Below are 15,501 nucleotides of genomic sequence, written 5' to 3' on the forward strand. Positions count from 1 at the left end.
TTGTACTTTAAAAGATCATTGTTGTGAAGTAGAGGATCCCTTGCAGTGTTGTTCTGGACAGGTAATTTACTGGACATGCAGTCCATCAGCTTTAGCTTCTAGTGCCTTTTGAAAATCATTTAATCCCAGAGTGGCATGTTTTTTTTGGATTGTGTTAATAACAGATACTTCAGAGTTTTTACCTGGCTGTTAATGTGGCCTCATCTGGAAGCCATACTAAGAATCCATGGTGGTAGATTCTCATGCTGCCAGAAAGTCCATTGGAGTGATCTGGACAGGTGACGTATTAGGCATTTAGGATTCTAGAGGCACATCCAACTAATTTTTTTCAAATATAGAAGGATGAAATCACAAAATATACAAGTTTATTTTTTCCTAATCAATTCTCTATAGGTTTGACAGAACATATTTTAAAACCACTGAAGACTAATTTTTCCTCCTTTATATTTATTTACATTTTCCCATTGCCACACAAACGTTGTTTCAAAAGTCTTGAAACTTCACTGTAGTTTGTTTTGAGAGATAGTGACTTGGTCAGAATCATGCCAAAAATAATGTAGTACTTTATTCAGGATCCATAACAGGGTAATAATGTTTCTCTAATGCATGCTCAAAGCTATTACTCTTGCCATGTAGAAAGAATAATTTCTTGGGTGATGAACAAGTATCTGCTTGAAGGACTTTATTGCAATTTGTGCTATGAGAAGTGTAAATAACTAACATGTTCAGTTGCATTAAATAAGAATGAAATATTAATGTAATATCTAGACCATCAATAAAATTAGCTTAACCACAGTTAATGAGCACAGTAGTGTGTTCATTTATTTCCTACCATCTTGGTTTCATTTGTTTATTTCTAATAAAGGTAAAAGAGGTTTGATCTACCTATGCATTCATTTTCATTCATTCTTCTCTATCACAATTTTGTCTGTATCTACTACAGGCATGCCTCAGAGATATTGTGGGTTCAGTTCCAGACCACTGCAATAAAGCAAGTAATATAGTAAAGCAACTCACATGAAATTTTTGGTTGTCCCATGCATATAAAGTTATATTTACACTACACTCTAGGCTATTAAGTGTACAATAACAGTATGTATAAAGCAAACAATGTATATACTCTAGTTAAAAATACTAACCATCATCTGAGTCTTCAGTGAATCATAATAGTAACATTAAAGATGACGGATACAAATCACCATAATGAATATAATAATATTGAAAAAGTTTGAAGTGTTGCTAATTATCAAAATGTGACCCAGAGACATGAAAAGAACAAATGCTGTTGGAAAAACAATGCTGAAGACTTTCTTAATACAGGGTCACAGCAAAACTTCAGTTTGTGGAAAACACAGTATCTGCAAAGTGTAATAAAGCAAAACACAATTAAAAAAGATATGCCTGTATTCTCAAATGTGCTTCCTAAAATCTCTTTTTTGATGATACTCTAACAGTTATAGACACAGTCATAGCCCTTCTCCTTCCAAGAAGTATTAATAATTGAGAGTGTGGGGGGTATTTCCTATTTAAGTAATAAAAATAGTAATCCCAAGCCCTTATACTACAACTTTGTTTTTTTCTAATAAGGCTTATTTTGTTTATATACTCAGAAGAATATCAACAGTTCTGGGGCAGAAATAGCCAAAGATGTTTAGTCATTTTTATAAAATCATTTCTCCCAAATTTAAATACCTTTTTTCTTTAAAAAAAAATTTATTCATCATATATTAATATCCTTTTTAATAGAATTATTAGGGAGGAATTTAATTCATGTGTTACCAGTAGTGATGTGATGATAATAAATGGCTTTTATCAAGTGCTAATCTAGATGTTCAAGCTGGTTTTAGAAAAGGCAGAGGAACCAGAGATCAAATTGCCAACATCTGCTGGATCATCGAAAAAGCAAGAGACTTCCAGAAAAACATCTATTTCTGCTTTATTGACTATGCCAAAAAAGTCAATATTGACTTTATTGACTGTGTGGATCACAATAAACTGTGGAAAATTCTGAAAGAGATGGGCATACCAGACCACCTGACCTGCCTCTTGAGAAACCTATATGCAAGTCAGGAAGCAACAGTTAGAACTGGACATCGAACAACAGACTGGTTCCAAATAGGAAAAGGAGTTCGTCAAGGCTGTATATTGTCACCCTGCTTATTTAACTTCTATGCAGAGTACATCATGAGAAATGCTGGGCTGGAAGAAGCACAAACTGGAATCAAGATTGCCAGGAGAAAGATCAATCACCTCAGATATGCAGATGACACCACCCTTATGGCAGAAAGTGAAGAGGAACTAAAAAGCCTCTTGATGAAAGTGAAAGAGGAGAGTGAAAAAGTTGGCTTAAAGCTCAACATTCAGAAAACGAAGATCATGGCATCTGGTCCCATCCCTTCATGGGAAATGGATGGGGAAATAGTGGAAACAGTGTCAGACTTTATTTTTAGGGGCTCCAAAATCACTGCAGATGGTGATTTCAGCCATGAAATTAAAAGACGCTTACTCCTTGGAAGGAAAGTTATGACCAACCTAGACAGCATATTCAAAAGCAGAGACATTACTTTGTCAACAAAGGTCTGTCTAGTCAAGGCTATGGTTTTTCCAGTGATCATGTATGGATGTGAGAGTTGGACTGTGAAGAAAGCTGAGCGCCGAAGAATTGATGCTTTTGAACTGTGGTGCTGGAGAAGACTCTTGAAAGTCCCTTGGACTGCAAGGAGGTCCAACCAGTCCATTCTAAAGGAGATCAGTCCTGGGTGTTCATTGGAAGGAATGATGCTAAAGCTGAAACTCCAGTACTTTGGCCACCTCATGCGAAGAGTTGACTCATTGGAAAAGACCCTGATGCTGGGAGGGATTGGGGGCAGGAGGAGAAGGGGACGACAGAGGATGAGATGGCTAGATGCCATCACCGACTCGATGACGTGAGTTTGAGGAGATGGTGATTGACAGGGAGGCCTGGCGTGCTGCGATTCATGGGGTCGTGAAGAGTCAGACACGACTGAGCGACTGAACTGAACTGAACTGAACTGAATCACTGTATTGACTGCTTTATAAACAAAATGTTGCAGTTTTCTCAATGGATACTACTATTCCTATTTCATGGATAAGGATACTGAGATTTAAAGATACAGTAAGCAAATTACCCACAAAGTTTGCAGATAGTAAATGTCAGTGCTGAAATTTGAAGCTGAGCAACTGGGGCTTCCCAGACCAAGCAGTGGTAAAGATCTATCTGCCAGTGCAGGAGATCTTAGAGACACTGGTTTGATACCTGGGTCAGGAAGATCCCCTGGCATAGGAAATGACAACCCACTATAGTATTCTTGCCTGGAAAATTCCATGAATAGAAGAGCCTGGTGTCCATGGCATCGCAGAGTCAGACACGACTGAGCAACTAAGCACATACATACACAAAATCTGACTGACCGAAGAACAGCTCCTTTTTCTCCACTCTGTTTTGCCACCCTTTCAAGCCTAAGGGAGAGAAAGGAAGAGTAATAGCACTAGCCTGGGTTTTATATACAAATATGCTCTCTTCATTATTCAGAGCTGAGCCAGTGCTTTGTGTTATTTTTGAAAATGGAAATGCATTAAAGCAGCTCTCAACAGTATACCAGTGGCCTGTCTTTGAAAAGAAGACAGCTTTTCTGGTCTGAGGACTACAAGTGTTTGATCATGGAACCAAGCAAAACCTATGGGGCTGGCCCAACAGCATTAATTCTAATGAACCAAACTAACAAAGCATAGATTAGAGGAGATATACAAGAGCAATAAATGAAATTTCAAGTTGAGTTGTATTTATGGAACCAAATTCAAATTGTGAGTGGTTTTATTCTTTTATATATATATATATATATACTGTTGTGGTAAAAGTGAATATGTTAGTTGCTCAGTCGTGTCCAGCTGTTTGCGACCCCATGGACTGTAGCCCATCAGGCTCCTGTGTCCATGGGATTTTCCAGGCAAGAATACTGGAGTAGGTTGCCATTCCCTTCTCCAGGGGACATTCCCGACCCAGGAATCGAACCCTGGTCTCCTGCATTGCAGATGGACTCTTTACCATCTGAGCCACAATGTTCTTTTAGTATAAATCTGAGAAAAGATTGCAAAATGTTGAAAATAAATATTATTTTCAGGCTATTGAGACTCACTTGATCCGGAAGTCCCGTAATGGGCTGACTTACATCGCAGAGTGGAAAGGGGGCCTCCTGGAACACAAGATGGGCCACCTGACCTGCTTTGCTGGAGGCATGTTTGCACTCGGGGCAGACGACGCTCCTGAAGGAATGACCCAACACTACCTTCAACTTGGGGCTGAAATTGCCCGGACCTGTCACGAATCTTACAATCGCACCTGTGAGTCCCTATTACTCTTCATATATGGTCTTTGTGCTTTTTTATTTCATTAAGTAACTTTGTCCATTTGTTGCCATCAAAAAAACATCCACTGTGCCTGGTGAATATTTGATGATTATGATTAATATCTTAAAGGAATTTACATTTTTACTTTAAGAGGCATTGCTTTTCTACATAAAAACATTTACTTTTAGTTTACCAATAAACAAAAATCCAGGCCATAAAAGGTCAAGTCTAACTTACTGACCCTGCTTTATGTAAATAACATTGGGCGAGAGTCCCTGTCCTAATACAGAAGAAATTTGGTATGTTATAAACCATTATTAATCTTCCCAGAATCTGCATGAAATATACAATGAATCTACATGCATGCTAAGTTCCTTCATTTGTATCTGACTCTGCAACCCTGTGGGCTGTAACTCACCAGGCTCCTCTGTCCATGAGATTCTCCAGGCAAGAATACTGGAGGGGGTTGCCATGCCCTCCTCCAGGGAACATTTCAGACTCAGGGATCAAACCCATGTCTCTTAAGTCTCCCACATTGGCAGGCAGGTTCTTTACCACTGGCACGACCTGGGAAGCCCCATATGATGAGTCTAGCTGCCTTCTTATGAAAGTTTGATGCACAAGTACTATATAACCTTCATGCCATAATGACTTAGAGTTTTCAAACACTAATTTTTTAGCTCACTAATAAGGTGGTGCTTCGCGCTGACCAAGTGAGGACTTGGTAAATGGTGGTAAAATGAAAGAAAGTAAAGGATTATTACCACTTTCTTAAATGTACTATTTTCAGTAGATAAATTAAAAATATATATTGAACATTGCTTATTATACAGTGTTTATAGCTATTCCTTAAAATGATCATTTTGGCACCCCTCTTGAGTGTTCTAAAGTATCTTTTAATTTCATTTAAGTTATAGACACTAAGCATTGTCAGAGACAATAACCCTTGTCCCCCACTGCTTGTCTTTTAGTTGTGAAACTGGGACCAGAAGCTTTCAGATTCGATGGTGGTGTTGAAGCCATTGCTACGAGGCAAAATGAGAAATACTACATCTTACGGCCAGAAGTTGTTGAGACTTACATGTACATGTGGCGACTGACTCATGATCCAAAGTACAGGAAATGGGCCTGGGAAGCTGTGGAGGTGACGTTTTAGTTTGCTTGTGTTTCTTATGGGAATATGTGTGTGGAAAAAATACTCAGTGATCCCTATCAATCTAGTATATTAACTCTCCTATGATTCTTAGAGCTTAAAGCTTTGACCAGCCATCTTTCCATTCAAGACTGAGTGTTTTCAGTTAAGTCATCCCACATCCCTGCCTTCAGCTCTGTTTTTTGTATATAAATATACCTCCTCTGGTATTGAAGGAGAATCTGGAAAGACCTATTATAAAATTAAGTTCTCATGTTTATAAAAACATTGACCAGTTAATCCCACAAAGGGTATCTGGCAACTTGGGAATAGTCACCCTTACCTGTTGTATGTTTCAAGAAACCGCTGTATGATTGTTTCTTTTAGTCTTTGAGCATCATAGTGGTAATATATGCTTTTAATTAGAGCAAATGAGCTACTTAGATCTAACTTTTAGACAGTACCTATAGAAGAACTACTTTGTACATGAATATTCTAACACGGGTCTCAGAATCCTCGGAATATCTGTAAGCTTTCTATCTGTCCAGTGTGTTATTTGGATTATCCTGGCATTTCATGGATCTCTTCCTGCTGAATATGATGTATAATCTTCCTGAACTAATCTGTTGAACACTTTGTGTGCTGAATGCCAGAGGAGGTGCACTTTACGATATGCATCAAACAATGTCTAATTTAAAGAGCTATTATTTCAGAAGGAGTGGGAGGAAATTCAGGGGATAAGAACTGGCAAACGCTTTAATTATCAATACACTCTCTTACTGTCTAGTACTCTTTGTTAGAAAGTTAGCTGTCTTTTAAAACCATTAGGAATAACTTCTCTTAGGAAATCTAAAATGAGCATTGCCTTTGTGTGAAATTTAACTAATATCTTAGGAAGCTGTTGATGAATCTTGCTTATTACTCTTTTCATTTGGTATGTATCTTATCACCAGTTGTCAGTTATTTTAAGTCATAGCAATTCTTTATGCCTCTTTTTTTTTTTTGAAAAATTTTCTAATTATGGTTAGTCAGTTGTAATTCCAATTTCTTTATGTTTTTTCCTCTGAATAAAAATTGAGATTCAGCTAAGCTTTGGTAATTGGGAATTATTTTGGTCTTCAATAGGCCAGCAAGGAAATTAAGGTTAATACTCAGTTGCAAGTATCAGTTTAAATTAAAAATTTCAGTAATAACTTTTCATCAAATATGAAACACCATAGTTGATAAGAAACACCATTATTTTATATACCATTAAGAAAATACAACAATACCAATTAAATTGTGCCATGCCAATTTTAGACATGTTAAAGTGTGAAAAAAAATCGTATGACGGTAGTTTGCCGTGTGGGCAGAAAGCTTTGATTTGCTTGGTTCTTGGGGAGGGAGTTGTCTGTAGGGTATGAAGGTTGGTTTGATGTGTTAGGGTTTTTATCTGTTGACTCCTTTTACCGTAGCATATGATGTCAGATTGTTTGCTTGTGTCGCAACACAGGAATTCCCGTTTTTTGCCTGTGGTAACTTCTGTTAGAACTTGAAATGTAGTGGCGGGTGGTAGTGCTAGGGCCTCTTGCCTTCCGTGAAAAGCCACGGAGATCATAGACTCAGAAGGTATGGCAGCACCTTTTCTTCCTTTTGTGCTGTGTCCCGTCCCATCGGCCCTCCCTGTGTCCTGGCTTCAGCTTCAGTGGACAACACCCTGGCCTGCTGGCCCTGTCTTGCCCAGCACCAGTGCTTCTCAGCTGTTCTGACTCAGAGCCTCTTCTGAAGCAGCTGGCGGAGGTCTGAGACGTGTGGGAGGCTGCAGCCCCAAGGGCCGCCCTCGGCCACTGAGGTTTTGGAGTTGATACATCACTATCCCAGAATAGTTATTCCGAAGAATCATTCTGAGAGGCATTCTATTTGGCTCTTTAGGGGGTTTCAGGCAGGAATGAGCCCCCATGCACACAGCTGTGACCTGCTCTGTGTGTATTTCACTGGCCCTCCTCCCTTCCTTACTTCACTTTTCCCACCAGCTCAATCACCTCCTGATGTCACCTCTGTAAAAAGCAAAGCTCGCTGCATCCAGCCCATGTCTCTTGCTCTGTTTTTGGAGGAACCCATGTCCAGAGGCTGAGAGTCCCAAAGATTGTAGTGAAATGATGTGTTCTGATCAGACTAAGCGTCCTGGGTACGTGGCCTCTTCCACTGTCAAGAAACTAAAGCCAGGGACTGTCATGGGGACCCAGGAGAGCTGCTTGTCCCCAGCTTCACATCTCTGAAGTCTTAAAATTTAGACTTGACATGAGGGATTTTTTATTTTTTGAAAGTTAAAAATGCATCTTTGGCATTTCTCCCAGCCTTGTTTTTCTTTTTAATTTACCAAAAATGTCAAAATATTAAAGTAGCTAGGCCTCTCTAAGCTTCCCTGGTGGCCCTAGCGGTAAAGAACCCACCTCCCAATGCCTGAGACATAAGAGGCATGGGTTTGATCCCCGGGTTGGAAAGATCCCTGGGGTTTGATCCCCAGGTTGGAAAGATCCCTGGAGGGAGGACGTGACAACCCACTCCAGTATTCTTGCCAGGAGAATCCCCATGGACAGAGGAGCCTGATGGGCTATACAGTCCATAGGGCCACAAGGAGTCAGACATGACTAAAGTGACCTAGCATGCAGGCAGGCCTCTCTAAACTTCGGAAAGGCCCGCACTGTGCTAATAATAGTAAGTGTGTCATCTTCTGGTTCTATTCTCAGGACAACCTCATGTTGAAAAAAAGGATGCTCCCTAGATCCAGAAAACTGAGGCCACAGTGAGGAAGTCTAGAGCTGGGACTTAGCCCCCACCTCTAAAATGTCAGATTGTGTTCTTGACTACTCTGGTTCACCACGTTAGGCATGGGAGAGAAAAAAGAATGAGTGGAAGTGAACTGAAAAGATGAAAACTGTTTGGGCAGCACCAGCGCCCAAAACAACTCTTTTTTTCTACAACAGAAGAAGGAGCTTATAGAAATTTCTGATCCCTGGGTCGGGAAGATGCCCTGGAGAAGGAAATGGCAACCCACTCCAGTATTCTTGCCTGGAAAATCCCATGGATGGAACAGTCCATGGGGTTGCAAAGAGTTGGACACAAGTGAGCAACTAATACATTATCATACAGAAATTTCTGTAGAAAGGAGGGTTAGCTGTTTATCATGCCTGGCCCTCTCTTTAGTTTATCACAGTACCAAAGAACTTCAAGGGAAAAAATCAAGAAAAAGTTTTGCGGATAAATTCTTCTTTTTAAGGAAATGTCTGGAAATAGGATTTCATTATGTTCAATAACAACAAATTTACCTACTTCTTCTGAATCTTTTTATTTTTTTACTCTTTTTTACAAATAATTTTTGGCCTACTCCATGTATCTGGCATTTGACTTTTTATCAAACAGAACAGTTATCAAAAAAGGAAGGAAGGAAAAATATAATAGAACCTGAAAGTTCCTTTCTTCAGGCTTTCCCTCCATTTAGTTCCTTGTCTGAAACTAAGAGTATAATCGAAACTGCTTTTTTTAAGTTGATTGTTCTTATGTTCCCTAGGGCTTTTAAAAAGTTCTACACTAGGAAACATGTTCACGTAGCCTGCCACTTGGATTTTCTTTCACCTGGTAATTAAATGCTTTTTCTCCCGACCAATGCTGTCTCCCTTCTGCCCTCCAGCCCTAGGGTGTGGAATCAATACCCTCATTATCAGTGTCTGCAGATGGAAGTGGATCGCTCAGCACCACACTCCTGCTCCCTGCCTTCGCCTTCCACCTCACCTTTTCCAGGCTCCGCATTCTTAGAGCCATGCTTTCCTCCGAAACCCTTTTCTCACCGATGAAGATTTTTCTCAATTAATATGGCAAGAGCTATGCCATAGCTTCTTGGTAGTTTAGCTAAATAGGAGGAAAATACAATATAATTATACAAATTTTTTTTAAAAAAGGGACAGGATTGTGATCTATAGAAGAAAACCGAAAAATAACCTGAAGAATAACTTGATCTTATTCATGTTTCCTTTATCTCATTAAACATTGTAAGGGACTTAGTCTTACACTTTATTATTTTTGTCAACATTCTGTGAATTAGAACCAGATTTCCAGTAAGAGTTTGTATACAGTGGGAATCTTTATTTTACCATATAGTTATTAAAATTAATAGGATGTAGTGAGTAGAAAATAACTTCCTGGAGATGATTGTGCCTGGTAACCAGTAAGGCAAACCAGTGTAATATCCAGATATCCAATACAAAGAGCAGTCAGGTTAGCAGTAACTGACACAATGGAAGGCAAGTCATTTTAAAATTCTGTTACCTAAATTTTCATTCTCACACTGCCCATCCCTTATCTTTTCCCATCTCTGACTATAATACGAACTTGTAGTCAGTCAGTGATAAGAATGTAGGATCCTTTCTCTCTGGTTAGTTACCAGTGGTTTAATCCCATCTTCTTCCATCTCAGTCTAAAGAAAAGAAAAATATATTTCAGAAATAGATGCCAGCCGTGTTTTTTTCACTGGTTTTCATTTTCTCCTTTTATATCTGTCAGTCACCAGTATCACTCATTAGTGCTCTGCTATCGATTTTTTAAAGATAAGAAGTTCTGATGACCATAGCAGCCCAGCACGCTCAACCAGCGGTTTAGAGTCCCAGTTGACATTAACAGTTTTTCCAGACCAGGTGTCAACAAACTTTCTGTAAGAGCCAAAGAGAATTAGGCTTGGGGCCCATAAGCATTTACTCAGCTCTGCCACTGTAGTGAAAAAATGGCCATACACAATATATAAATGAGTGTGTCTGTGGTTCCATAATACTGTATTTACAAAAACAAAAAGCAGGCTGGATGTACTTTGTGGTCTGTAGTTTGACGAATCTTGCTCTAGACCATAAGATGAAATGGTTTAAAAATTATTCTGAAATTAAATGTAAAAATGTTTCCAGTTAGATGAGATATACTGTCCATGGGCTTCCCAGGTGGCGCTAGTGGTAAAAAAAAAAAAAAAGCCTCCTGCCAATGCAGGTAGACATAAGAGACCTACCTGGGCTCTATCCCTGGGTCGGGAAGATCCAGTGGAGAAGGGAATGGCAACCCACTCCAGTATTCTTTCCTGGAGACTCCCATGGACAGAGAAGCCTGATGGGCCTCAGTCCATGGGGTGGCACAGCCAGTCAGTTTAAGTCCTTATTTTATTTAAACGTGACAGTCTGGTAGTAAAACTCTGTGACAGCCAGTTTCCTGAAACGTGACCGTTTTTCCCCTCCTCTTTGCGGGTTAGGCCCTGGAGAAACACTGCAGGGTGAAAGGAGGTTACTCCGGCCTCAGGGACGTTTACTTCACCAAGGAGAGCTACGATGATGTACAGCAGAGCTTCTTCCTGGCAGAGACACTGAAGTAAGTAAAAGTTATTCTCAGTGCATGTGACCGAGATACCTGAACAGACCTTCTTTCTGAAAGTTGTCTTTATCATGAGCACATTCAAATAATACCAAGCATGACTGCTTCTGAAATCCATTCTGCATGCATGGCAGTAACTGTGGGTGTGTTTTCATCATTGTGTAAGTTCGGCGGCTTGGGACTACCCTTTTTTTTTTTTAAAGTTAACATTTTTACATGTACTACCTTTTTTTTTATTTTTGGCTGTCCTAGGTCTTCATTGCTACACAGGCTTTTCTCTAGTTGTGGTGAGCAGGGGCTACACTCTGGTTGCAGTGAGCAGGCTTCTCATTGCGGTGGCCTCTCTTGTTGCAGAGCACGAGCTCTTGGGCAGCTGGGCTTCAGTCCTTGCAGCACATGGGCTCAGGGCTCTAGAGCACAGGCTCTAGAGTTGCAGCTCCCAGGCTCCAGAGCTCAATAGTTGTGGTGCACAGGCTCAGATGTTCCAAGTGTGGGATCTTCCTGGTCAGGGATTGAACCCGTGTCTCCTGTGTTGGCAGGTAGATTCTTTACTACTGAGCCACCAGGGGAGCCCCTTGGGACTGCTTTGTATGGTTCTTGTCCACGGACCAAAGCACACAGCAGCTTCTTTTCCTCAGCATTAACGAGTGTACTTCTTAAGGTTTTGCTGTACTTGACTGTTGTCCACACTTCTCCACAAGGGGAAGGGAGACGCTGATGTGGTTTTTCTCTGTGTCTTTGTGGTTTCACTGAAAAACCGGGTCCCTCAGGCCTCACATACCCATGTTTCTCTCTCCAGATATTTGTACTTAATATTTTCTGATGACGATCTACTTCCTCTGGAACATTGGATCTTCAACACCGAGGCACATCTTCTCCCTGTACTCTCTAGGAATTTAAAGAAAGTTGAAGACGATGAGAAATAAAAAGACATTTTATATTTTACTCTCCTCCACTCCTTTCACTGCATACCTTAATAATTCTTTTTCTGGTGATCAGGCACATGATGAATTTTTATTAATAGATCTGTGATTATTCTAAGTTTTAAAATTGTTTTGCAGTCTTCTGTGTTTATTATCATACATATAGACGGACCTAAATTCCTTACTGTATCCTTTATTATTCAGCCAGTGAATCACAGGGTTTTTTGTTGTTGTTTTTAAGTAATCTGTTATCTCTAGAGTTTATGAAGATGTAATATTATTTTTAATAAACTGAATAGAACAGTATACCTATGATCTCTTAATTACAATTTTGATTTGACTGCAAAACTTTTTCCTCCTCTATGAGGAGATGATGTCTGCTTTAAGCTGTAATGTTTTGCCATGTTGCAAAAAGCCATAATAATGAATTAAATAATAAAAAAAGCTTTTTTCCTTTTCAATTTCATGTTAATCGGGTTTGTCTATCCACCAGAGACAGATCTTATAACTGTGACAGTGTCCTTATGCGGGTCTATCATTATTTGATAGAATATCTTCTAGAATACTTTACTCACATTGTAATTCAAATTAGAATATCATCCCCAAAGGATCATCTCCTGTCGACCTCATTTCATCAGATCCACGGTATATTTTTGTCAGTTAATTATATTAGTGTTTCCTAATTTGGGAAATAGTTTTCAGATTTTATTTTAAATGCCCTGTGTCATCTCTGGATCATGTACTGGTTAATTTCTTCCATTCTCCATCACACAACAAAGTGAGCTTTTCAGTTTTGCAGAGCTCTGCTATTACCGAATTATATTTTTTAAAGGGAAACTGTATAACTTTTAGTGAGTTAGCTTTTGCTTTTATCTGAATATGTAAAGAAATCGGGGCTCACTCTCTGGAAAGAGGGTATTTCATATGGTTTTTTTGTTTGCATTTCATCTGTAATGTATTTTTCTTGAAAAAAAGAAACTATTACATTTGTTTAGGTTTTTCAGGTTTGAAAAGGGTCTTTTCTCAAACTTAGTAAATTATTCATTTCAGTTTATGAAAGCAGGATTTAACTCAGAGAATCTTTGGCAATGTGTCTATTCATGGTCAATTGAGGAAAAATCTATTAAACTTTTAGGCCAAATTAGGATATAGTATATTTTGTCTGGTTAAGTTCAACGTAGCAATCTCCACTTAGAAGTAATGCATAGGGATGGACACTCCCAATCCTCTACAGTCCTGTAGCAGATCAAAATAATTATAATTAAATGATTCTTCAAAACATTTTTTGAGATATGAGTCGTTTTCCCAGAAATAGATTTGGTTATCATATTGGTTCATATTTTATATATATTCCTGTGAAAGGGCTAATATGATGATGCATGTACTGAGGTACAGAGATTTTGACCATCTGTACTTTTCAACTACAGCGGTCACATAGATCAGTGCAACCCCATAGATTAGGTTGAAGCATATGAAATTAAGGCATTTGTAGTTTAAAAATTGCTCAGTATCAGCGATTTCATATGCTTCAGCCTAATAGTTTTTAAGACAGTTATTTTCTTAGATCTCAATAGACTGAGTTGTTTTAGCTATTTCAGCTTTTGAAAGCTTTTCGAAAGATTCCCATTGTCTGAAAGGCATATGACCTGCCCCTTTTTTCAATGTTATTCATTGGTATATGTCAAAAAATAAATCAGTAAAGTTAGTAAGTGGAAAAGATCCTTTAGGACATCATGATTGCTATTTCCAAAACTTAAAGGCAAACGTAGAAGATTCTCATCAAAATTGGGCCATATGTATTTAGATTATAACTTTCATATGAATGTCTTTGAACTAGCAATTTAAAATAATTTATTTTCTTTGCTTTTCAATCTGATTTGAAAGAGCACAAGCTGATAGGTATTTCTGCAGCAGATAGGATATTAAAGTCAGGTTGTATGAACACATAGGACTGTACTATGATGAACCTTTTCCTTTCTGATATAAATAGGTAAGAAGATTGTACTACATGCTGCCCAGCCAATAGCAAGAACAAAGTTATTTCAATTCTAGAACTTGGATATTTTTAGCCTAGGACCCAAAATACCAATCATGTAAGCAAAATAAGAGATTACTATTATGGTGATATAATTTAATTAAAGTTATATTTTGTGTTAATTATTTTAAACAACTGAAGTCCTTAGGTAGAGGCTGTCTTTCGTTCATTTTCAGCAAAAACTGTGCAATTATGTTTACATATGTTTTCACATCCCAAAAGGTGAATAATTAAAATAGCACTTAATTTTGTTTCTGCACATGTTTGGTATACATTGTGTGACACACATATAAGTTATATGGCAGTTTACAGAACTTCAGTGATGTTTGTCATGACACCTTCATGTGTACCAGTAGTTCTTCCCATTGTTTTTTATTTGTACTTAAATCCACTGTGTCATTTTCAACTTTATATAAATCTCTAATGTTATGGGAAACATAATAGATTGACACATAATTTTTAAAAACTATATTTGTAAAATTTCTCTATTGTAAATAAAGTCTTTTGATATATCTCCTCATTTGTTCTGTTTTTCTCCATTTAACTAAGCTTTTGGATGTTTTGGGATGAGTGTGTACCATGGCAAATGGACATATTAAATTCTAACAGTGATTCCGTACCATACCCAGAGAATTGTGACAAGGACAGTTTTCCCATTAAAAATTTTAGATTGCAAATAATGTTGCATAACCACCTTTGGTTAATCAGATACTTTTGTTAAGAATCTGACATATGTTGAACACCAGGGCACATGGAGTAGAGACAGGGAGTTGGCATCAGAAATAACATGAAGTGTGTTTCTTGTTGTTTTTTTTTTTAATTATTATGTATTTATTCATTTTTGGCTGCATTAGGTGTTCGTTGCTCGCATGGGCTTTCTCTAGCTGCAGCAAGCAAAAGCAAAAAAACTCTAGTTGCAGTACTCTGGCTTCTCATTGCAGTGGCTTCTCTTGTTGCGGAGCATGGGCTCTAGGTGCACAGGTTTCGGTAATTGTGGCCCATGGGATCAGTAGTTGTTGCATGGGGACTCAGTTGCCCTGAGACATGCAGGATCCCAGTTCCCAAACTAGGGATCAAACCTGTGTCCCCCACCTGAGCAGGCAGACTGTCAACCACCAGGGAGACATCAGTGGTCCTTGTTCTTCAGTTGACAATCCAATTGAGATCAAACCCCACCACCACCACCAGTGAAACAAAACATTTCATCATGTTAAATGACAAGTTAAATTCTGCTATAGATGTTCAGAGCAGAAGGAGGTCACTAGGATTTGAGTGGTCAAAGAGCCTTAATAGAAAAGAACAACTTAAGCTACAGGAGAACCCCCAAAATGGCATTGAAATACGTATAATATCATATATGAAATGAGTCGCCAGTCCAGGTTCGATGCACGATATTGGATGCTTGGGGCTGGTGCACTGGGACGACCCAGAGGGATGGTATGGGGAAGGAGGAGGGAGGAGGGTTCAGGTTGGGGAACACATGTATACCTGTGGCGGATTCATTTTGATATTTGGCAAAACCAATACAATATTGTAAAGTTTAAAAATAAAATTAAAAAAAAAAATGCTAGGTTCTTCAGATTCAGGTTGTACTTTTTAAAATGTTTCAGACATTTGGGGTGCTGTTCTCTCTGCCCAGATCTCTCCTAGATGTTTTT

General features: G+C 38.7%; 1 protein-coding gene across 1 annotated transcript in view; it reads left to right on the forward strand.

The window, feature by feature from the left end:
• MAN1A1 (mannosidase, alpha, class 1A, member 1) overlaps positions 1 to 14,363 on the forward strand; it is a 173,528-nt gene extending 159,165 nt beyond the window's left edge. The window contains exons 11-14 of the mRNA XM_010861958.1: positions 4,143 to 4,362; positions 5,340 to 5,512; positions 10,767 to 10,882; positions 11,685 to 14,363. Coding sequence (XP_010860260.1) covers positions 4,143 to 4,362; positions 5,340 to 5,512; positions 10,767 to 10,882; positions 11,685 to 11,811 — 636 coding nt within the window. The 3' untranslated portion in view covers positions 11,812 to 14,363. The remainder of the gene's footprint in view (positions 1 to 4,142; positions 4,363 to 5,339; positions 5,513 to 10,766; positions 10,883 to 11,684) is intronic.
• The last annotated feature ends 1,138 nt before the right edge of the window (positions 14,364 to 15,501 follow it).

The sequence above is a fragment of the Bison bison genome, unplaced genomic scaffold (genome assembly GCF_000754665.1).
Source record: "Bison bison bison isolate TAMUID 2011002044 unplaced genomic scaffold, Bison_UMD1.0 scf7180017864473, whole genome shotgun sequence".
In the NCBI taxonomy this organism is placed as follows: domain Eukaryota; kingdom Metazoa; phylum Chordata; class Mammalia; order Artiodactyla; family Bovidae; genus Bison; species Bison bison.